We start from the raw sequence: 8,717 nt of genomic DNA, 5'->3' as shown, positions 1-8,717 counted from the left end.
TATACCGCTCCCACATACCGCGTTGTGTGGCTAAAAAGAAAAAAAAAAAAAAAAGAAAAAGCCTTCCCTGTATTTCAGATCCCCATTGAAAACATCAGCTCCTGGGGTTGGAGCTGCCCCTCCCCCCACCCCATTTTGCCTGCGTCTTTCTTTACCTGCATCATTGGTTGAAGGTGTCTATCAACTACCTAATCAGCCCTTCACGCCCTGGGCTATGGGGGTGTTCCCTAGGAAATTGAGAAACCCACCTTAGACACCAATGAGACTCTGTCAGGAGCTTGCACAGTGGGTCCCAGTGATAACTTTTGTCTCTGTCCCCACCCCCACCCCCATCCCCCACAAGCTTCCAGCCCACGGGACGTGGCCAGGCCCAGGGTGGGGGACTAGACCCCTGAGTTGAGTAACCAGAGCTGGGGGTTCCTGCCTGAGGACTCCAGCTTCTCTTCCTCAGGTGCCTGTCCGATGAGGAGATGGCAGATGCCCAGAACGTTTCGCTAGACAGCCCAGGGAGTATGGGGGCTGTGGCAGTGCCCGTGGTCTTTGCCCTCATCTTCCTGCTGGGCACAGTGGGCAATGGGCTGGTGCTGGCAGTGCTGCTGCAGCCCGGCCTGAGTGCCTGGCAGGAGCCGGGCAGCACTACGGATCTGTTCATCCTCAACCTGGCAGTGGCCGATCTCTGCTTCATCCTGTGCTGCGTGCCTTTCCAGGCCGCCATCTATACGCTGGATGCCTGGCTTTTTGGGGCCCTCGTTTGTAAGGCTGTGCACCTGCTCATCTACCTCACCATGTACGCCAGCAGCTTCACGCTGGCGGCTGTCTCGGTGGACAGGTGAGCTGTGTCGGGGACCTGGCCGGGTCTGGGCTGGGGAGGGAAGACCTGAACAGATTCTCATCGGCCTTAGAAAGGAGAGAATGGGGGACCAAAAAGGGACACAGGAGGGGGAAAAGGAACAGCTCCCGGGCCCCCACCAACCAGTCTCTGCGCACCTGCAGGGCATGCTTGAGGGGATCATCCTGCCCTCCCCCCAACCCCATTGGGAGCTTCCGGAGAACATCTCTGTGTCCCAAGTGTTAGCACAGGGCCTGGCACATGATGCTCTGTAAGAGTGAAATGAATGGCAAAAGGAACACACCAATGAATTCATCAGATATTTTATTACCGCCCACACCTGGCTCAGGCTGTGGTCAGACTGGCTTTCATGGCTTGAAACTTGGGGTCAGACCCAGGCTCACTCTCCAGCTGACGACCTCGGGCCGGTCACTTCTCTCTGAGCCTCTGACACAGCCCAGCTAGGTGCCTGGCGCTGCTCTAAGCGCTTTGCGCGCTGACTCCGTTCATCCCCACAACCTCCCTGCGAGGCCGGGCGCGCGATCCCCGCCCACCCCCGAGGTTCAGACACGGGCGTCTAGGCGGCCGCCCGACCGCCTCTCTGACGCCGCGCCCGCCCGCAGGTACCTGGCCGTACGGCACCCGCTGCGCTCGCGGGCCCTGCGCACGCCGCGCAACGCCCGCGCCGCCGTGGGTCTGGTCTGGCTGCTGGCGGCGCTCTTCTCGGCGCCCTACCTCAGCTACTACGGCACCGTGCGCTACGGCGCGCTCGAGCTCTGCGTGCCCGCCTGGGAGGACGCGCGCCGCCGCGCCCTCGACGTGGCCACCTTCGCCGCCGGCTACCTGCTGCCCGTGGCCGTGGTGAGCCTGGCCTACGGACGCACGCTGCGCTTCCTGTGGGCGGCCGTGGGTCCCGCGGGCGCGGCGGCGGCCGAGGCCCGGCGTAGAGCCACGGGCCGCGCGGGGCGCGCCATGCTGGCGGTGGCCGCGCTCTACGCCCTCTGCTGGGGCCCGCACCACGCGCTCATCCTCTGCTTCTGGTACGGCCGCTTCGCCTTCAGCCCGGCCACCTACGCCTGCCGCCTGGCTTCGCACTGCCTCGCCTACGCCAACTCCTGCCTCAACCCACTGGTCTACGCGCTCGCCTCGCGCCACTTCCGCGCGCGCCTCCGCCGCCTGTGGCCCTGCGGCCGCCGCCGCCCCCGCTGCCCCCCGGGCGCCCGCCGCGCCCTCCGTCGCGTCCGCCCGGCGTCCCCAGGCCCCGCCGGCTGCCTCGGGGACGCTAGGCCTCGCGGACAGCTGCCGACGGGCGGCGGCTGGGGCGGGGAGCCGGGTCGGGAACCGGCCCGCGGCAGAGAGCCTGGCCGGGCCCTGCCTGCCCGAGGACCGGAATAAACCTTGTCTGCCTCCACTCTGCCGGTTGTACGTCTGTCTGTCATTCCCCTTCCCCCTGGACAGGACGCCCCTAGGGGATGGGGCCAAAGCCAGGAGCCCTCTGAGGAGGAGTGGCTGAGCTGGGGACAGACACTCATGTCCACTGAGTGGACACCCCTGGGCGGCGAAAATGGTTCAACGCAGCCAAGTGCGGGCCCTTAGGTAGGCAGCCCCAAGACGCTGTCCATAACCAGTCTGGCAGGAAGGAGGGCAATCCGTCTGCCCATCTGTGTGGGGTGCTACATTCCTCAATCTAATCAAAACAGCTTTGCAAGGCAGATACAATCAATTCCACTTTATAGATGTAGACAGCAAGAATCAGAGAGGTTGAGTGGTTTGTCACATAGCTAGTGTTTGGCAGAGGTTGGGTTCAAACCCACTGCTGTTTAACTTTTTCTACTCAGTAGAACCGAATATGGTTTTTCCCTTTTTTTTTCTCCTCAGATGCCATGGTTTCCAAGGTTTTTCTTGGTTTTTCCTGATCCTCCATCAGCCCTCCTCCCCAAACCTGCAGCTCCCCACGCTCAACTGGATGCCCTAGAAATCTCAGAGGGCTCCCAGCCCCCTTCCTTAGGAGAGTTCTGTTCAGGCACAGCGAGTGCTGAGGGCTTCCCCCGGCCGTCAAGTCCTAGGTCCACTGCCTGACCCAAACCCCTCGCATTATTCTTTCAGCCATTTGGTGCTCCTGGCTACGGGGAGACGCTGAGCCACACTCGGGCCCCAGCTGGCCTTCCAGCAGCCCTGATTACCCTGTGGCCCCCTCCCTGCCTGTCCCTGCACACAGCTGGGGTAGTCTGTGGTGTGGAAACCTAATTAACCAATAGATCAGTCTCGATGGTTGCGGAGCCACTCCCTCCCTCACCGTAAGCCAATAATGTTTATTAGCTTCTGGCTGAGGCCTGAGACCTTCGGCTTCCATGTCTCCCCAGCACACCTCCCGGCTGCTGGGCACCCTGGGAAGGCCCTCCCTGACAGTGGGCAGCTGCTGAGACCTCATCACTGCCTGCCACCTGCCACAGACCCAGGGGTCAGGACGGCAGTCCGCCTTCTCAGGGGGAGGTTGAGACGCAGCTGGGGAGCGACTGCTGCAAGGGCGCAGCACAGGGGCTGACACCTGGTCCTGTGCTCTTTCTCCCACGTCTCTGCCAAGATGTCCCTGGCTGACTCAGGCTGCAGCAGCGGGAGTGGTTCCTGGAGGGCAGGGGGTGTGATGCTGCCGCTTCTGCAGCCCCCAGTGTGGCCTCTGTCTCCCTGAGGCCATCACTCACACCTCGCCTGGCTCACCTGTGCCTCGTACCAACCCCGGCAGGCAAGGGACGTTACCTCTATTTTCAGAAGTGAAAACCGAGGCTCAAGGAGATGAGGTACTTGACCAAAGCCAAGTGGCAAATTCGAGACAGAGCCAGGATTCTACCTGGGCGACAGGGACGGCTCTCAGGGCAGCCCAGGCAGCATCCGAAGAACATCTAAGAGCATCTGACAAGGTTTGCTACACAGCAGTGGTGAGTGCCTGCAAAACACAGGTGGGGAACAGAATCTCCTGGGGTTGGCTTATGCTGTAGTTGGTCCAGTCACCCAGCTGGGGACACCTCTGTGGGCATGGACAGGTGACCGACTGGGAACAGCCTCTCTCTAGGATGGGCAGGAGACAATCGCCCAGCCAGGGAGTGGCAGAGCCAGAGCCTGAACCTGCATGAAACCCCAGGCCCAGGGGAGGGGTCGGTCAGTGGAAGCCCTCCACACCCAGTGGCCTGGCAGAGGGACACTTGTACAGCCCAGGCCCTTGGCTGGACCCCAAGGCCTCCTGCTTCTGAAGGGCTCTCTCTGGCCCACTGGAAGCAGATAAAGAAGCCCAGACACCCCGACTAATGGAGGGCAGTACAGCCTGCCCAGGGTAGGCACACGGCCAGTATTTGATACATGAGGACAGAGGTGCCAGGGAAGGAAAGACATGACCCTCTCCTTTCTTCTTTCCTTTATCCCTCAAACGTTTGAGTGCCTGCCCTGAGCTAGCCCCTGAGAGGAAGTCAGAGACAGCGAGAATTTGGCCTGGTCTCTGCCTTCTGGGAGCTCTCAGTCTAGCTGGAGAGCCAAATACCAAAAGAAGAAAGGACAGCACTGTTACGGGGCCATAACAGAAAAGTACACACAGTTTGAAAGGGCCCAGAGGAGGAAACTCCTGCCTTCCTGGGCAATCCAAGCAGGAGTCCCAGAGGAGATGACATTTAATATGCATTTTCCTGGGAAGAGGTGGGAAGGGCCTGCCAGCTGGAGCAACAGCTTGTGCCAAGGCAGGTACAGGTGGGAGCAGTAAGCGGGCTTGTGTAGCTGAAGCAGGGCGGGGTGGGGCCTGGGGAGCCCGGGAGGGTGGGTGCAGTGAGATCACGTGTGTCTCCTAGGCTAGCTGGGGCGGGGGGGCAGGAACTTCATCCTTCAGGCAGGCAGTGATGCCACTGAGGGTTTTCAGGAGGGGAGGTGCCCTAGGGTTGCTGTGTAGAGGCTGGGTTGGAGGTGCCAGGTTGGCAGCAAGGAGCCCAATCCAGAGGCTGCTCTGTGAACCCTGGGCCAGGAAAGCTTCCACCAAGGGCCTGGCCAAGGACTAGGAGGTTATTTTTGCCATGGCTTTGGCAGGAAGATTGATGGCCTGCTGCTGGGCTTGGGCTCGGCCCCTGAGGTTCCTGGGTCTGCTTCAGGGGGCTCATGAAATGCTTGGAAGAGCAGATGGTTGTAATCCTTTGGTGAAGAGAACCGAGTCCTGCAGGGCCGGAGGCAGGCAATGGGGGCTGGTGCCTCATGGAGAACCCAAGTGACCTGAGGCTCCTGCAGGGTCTCAGGCCAGGCTCAGGACCGCCTGGAGGTCCCAGGGAGGAGCTCCTCTTAGTTGGGGGAGATTTGAATTCTGCAGCCCTCTCACCCTCCTGTTTGTGCAGACCTCTTAGGGATGGGCCTGCAACATTCATGTCTGAACACCTACTGAGTACAGAGTTCTCCTGCAGGAAAGAAAGACAGAAGCACTGGGGATTGTGGGAGCCCAGAGGAGGGTCCTAACCAGCTTGGGGAGGCAGAGAAGACTTCCTGGAGGAGCTGATGCCCAAGCCAAGTCCTGAAGTGGGAGTTAGGAGAGATGGGAGAATACACACACAGGCCACCTGGTGTCCTCTACCTGCAGTCTGGCACAGCACGACGAGCCGAGGGCCTGGGACAGGGTACGCGGGAGCCCCAGCAGGAAGTGAGGTGGGAGAGGTGAGGTGGGGGGCAGCCTCAAAGGATTCTGTAAATCCTGTCTGAAACCGAGACTGTACCTTGTGCTGAGGGCAATGGGGAGCCACGAAAAGGTTTTAAGCAAAAGAGTGACCTGATCAGATGTACTCTTTAGGGAACTCTTTCTGGCTGCAAGGCAGGCTTTTCCCGGGGAGGGAAAGCAGAATGAGACTGGGGGCAGGGAGACCAGTTAGGAGGCTGGTGTTGAGAATCCAGAGAGATGAAGACATCCAAGACTCCAGCAGCGGGTGGGCAGACGTGGACAGACGGGACAAACCCATACGAGGTGCAGCTGTTGTGGGGTAAGCGGTGTCCCAGATGACACCCAGCCTCTGGCTTGGGTTCCTGGGGGTGGCAGTGGGGGTGATGCGGGCAGAGGTCTGGGGCGGGAGATGCTGAGCTCAGTTGGAACACGATGCGACCAGGGGCCTGGGGGACACGGCGGGGGTGTCCACGGGATGGTGGTGTACTGGGCACCTGCTGTATTTCAGGCCTTGCACTTGGCTCTGGAAGTTGTGTCTCATCTGCCTTAGAGTTCTGAAGATGGAGAAACTGAGGCTCAGAGAGATTAAGTAACCTGCCCAAGATCACACAGCTAGCCCCAAACAGAGCTGGGGTCTAAATCAGGTTGGTCTGATTTCAGTTCCACGGTCTTTAGGGAGAAGGGGCAGGTAGGAGTTTTTTGAAGGGGAAGGAGGAACCTGAACATGCAAAGGTGACCTCCACCCACAGCCATCCGCCCTGTGTAGCAAGCGTGGCCAAGGGTGAAACTCGGCCCCGGGGAGGGTGGGCGAGCTGCGGGTCCCGGTACAGCCGCGTTATCCAGCCCCTCTCCCTGCCTCCAGCCCCTCTCCCTGCCTCAGGCCGACGGGAACAGCACCAGCTATCAACTTCGAGCTGTGAACCTGGGGACATAAATACCAATTAACCACCCCAAGGTTTCCTATTAATGAACATCAGTCCTCAGCCCTGATGCAGGGCTCATTTGTGAGTCACCAGCTGGATCCAAGACGGCATGAGGCCAGAGGGACACGCTGTGCAGGGGTGGAATTGTTTCTGGCTTAAGAGGACAAGATTGATTTATTGAGGCGTCTGCTTGGTGCCACCTTGCTTTAGAGGCCTGGGCTCTGTGTAGGGGTGAGACTGAAGCAGGAGGAAGGGGGGTGAGGAGGGGTTGAGGGGCAAGGGGTGCCAGCCTGGAGTTCCTGGGGGTGCTTCGGATGGCTGTGGCACTGGGGAGGGTGCTGGACTGGGCATCTGGTGGACCTGCCAGGTCAACTCAGAGAAGTGGCATAGTGCAGGGGTCAAGGCACGGGCTGTGAGCCACATCGTTGGGTTTGAATCCTGGCTCCTGCACTTCGTAGCTGACCCCTCTGTTCCTCAGGACCCGTAGAACTGAGCCATCTGAGCCAGGCTGCGTTCTAGGCACACTGCTTCGGGCTGCTCCCTGGTGCTGCCAGCTATATGCGAGATTTCAAGGGCTCTCCTGGGTGGACCCTTGCCTCCATCAAAAACCCTCACAGTCTGGGAATTCCCTGGCCGGCCAGTGGTTAGGACTCCAAGCATCCACTGCCAGGGACCCGGGTTCGATCCCTGGTTGGGGAACTAAGATCCTGCAAGCCACGTGGTGTGGCCAAAAAAAACAAAAAAACCCTCACAATCCAACTGGGGAGGCGCGACTCACCTGTCTCTGCCCCACTGGGCATGCTGACGGCCAAGTGCCTCTATAACATGTGCCATCCTCCCCAACCTTCAAAGCGGGAGAAAGTCACCAGGCTGGCGTGGACCAGTCACCGAGACAAGGGACCACTCTGGACCCTGGTCTGGGGCTTCAGGTAAGACTCCTTTGCTTCCCTGAGCCTGTTTCCTCAACTGTAAAGTGAACTGATCATATCTCCTTGCAGGCACCAAGGTCTCGGAGTTAGCTTGAAAGCCAGTATCAGGGGGTTTGGGCTAATTCACTTCGGGCCCTATCGCTGGGGGGGAGCCAGGGACTTTGTTGGGATTATCCAGGCATCAATCAGTCCAACTTCCTGACCTCCTAACCCTGCCTTGGGCTCAGCATCTGAAGCAATCTGGGGAGCTGGTGGGGCTTTTACCCGGAGCTCGTGGTGCCTGCTCTGGATAAGGATGCATCTGATCTCCAGGGTGGAGGTGACAGCTTGCCACACCTGCTTTCTGTCGCCAGGGCAAATCTTCAGACCTCAGGATCTCCACAGCCTGCTCTCACCTCTCTCTCTGGCCAGCCCCTCACGCTCCCGAGCCCTGCATTTTTCCAGGCCATCTCCTGGCCCCAAAGCCAGCTTGTGCCTGTCCATCCACCAGGCCTGGCTCATGCCGCTCCCAACTCTCCCACCACCTCGGAAGGCCTGCAATAGTTTGGGTAGCCACCAAAGATCAGCAAAGACCATTCCAGACCCAGCTCAGTCCCATCACCTCACACTGTCCTCTCTCCTCCAGGTGACCAGGTGCAGGCCTTGTCCACCGAGCACACCGTGGCATGTGCTCAGCGAGGAAGGGGCCCACCCCTCCGTGCATGGGGACAGAGACATTCACTCAGTAAGGTCCATCAGTTTCTACTGTGTCTCAGGAGCCCTGGGGACACTGGCACTTTGGGAACCTTGGCAGAGATTCCTGGGCTGGGCTGGGTCCTGCACTGCTATCTGACCTCAAGCAAGTTACTCTCTGCCTGAGCCTCAATCTTCTGCATCTATAAAATAGTGGGAGCAAGGGCATTGGCTACCCTTTTGGCTGCAAACACTAAATCAAAGGGCTTGTGTAAAGGGCCTGCTGGCACACAGTAGGAGCTCAACAAATGTTGTCACCCTGTTTTAGGAAACTCTGCTTCTGAGAAAGCTCTAATTTCAGGCGTGGTGGAAACAGCATGAGCTTTGGGGGTGGGTCCAGGTCCAGCCCAGCTGCCTGGTTGGGTCACTCTGGCAAACCTGCATTTTCTCACCCGTTCAAAGCACCAGCAAGGCCAGTTATCTCACAGCATGGTTGGGAGAAGTTGTGAATATTTCCCAAGCATTACCGCCGTCTGCCATGGGCAAAGGCAGGGATTTTATTTTGCTTTTTTTGTTCCCTATTGTATTCCTACCTGGAACATTGCCGAGCACGTGGCAAGTGCTTGATAGGTATTTCCAACGTGAATGAAATGGGAGGTATAAAGCAAAGGACCCTACCCAGCTGG

General features: G+C 59.2%; 1 protein-coding gene across 1 annotated transcript; it reads left to right on the top strand.

Moving 5' to 3' along the window:
• The first annotated feature begins 470 nt into the window (after positions 1–470).
• GALR3 (galanin receptor 3) lies at positions 471–2,224 on the top strand. Its single transcript, XM_060113862.1, has 2 exons — positions 471–829; positions 1,453–2,224. The coding sequence occupies exons 1-2, from the start codon at positions 471–473 to the stop codon at positions 2,222–2,224; spliced, it is 1,131 nt and encodes a 376-aa protein (XP_059969845.1).
• The last annotated feature ends 6,493 nt before the right edge of the window (positions 2,225–8,717 follow it).

The sequence above is a fragment of the Mesoplodon densirostris genome, chromosome 11 (genome assembly GCF_025265405.1).
Source record: "Mesoplodon densirostris isolate mMesDen1 chromosome 11, mMesDen1 primary haplotype, whole genome shotgun sequence".
Taxonomy (NCBI): Eukaryota; Metazoa; Chordata; class Mammalia; order Artiodactyla; family Ziphiidae; genus Mesoplodon; species Mesoplodon densirostris.
This window is presented reverse-complemented; position numbering and strand designations above follow the sequence as displayed.

Bases quoted from the DNA above. Each gene is read 5' to 3' on its own strand.
- GALR3 (XM_060113862.1), top strand. From the start codon at position 471: ATGGCAGATGCCCAGAACGTTTCGCTAGACAGCCCAGGGAGTATGGGG. The intron at 830-1,452 runs GTGAGCTGTGTC...GCCCGCCCGCAG, and splicing joins GCGGCTGTCTCGGTGGACAG to GTACCTGGCCGTACGGCACC.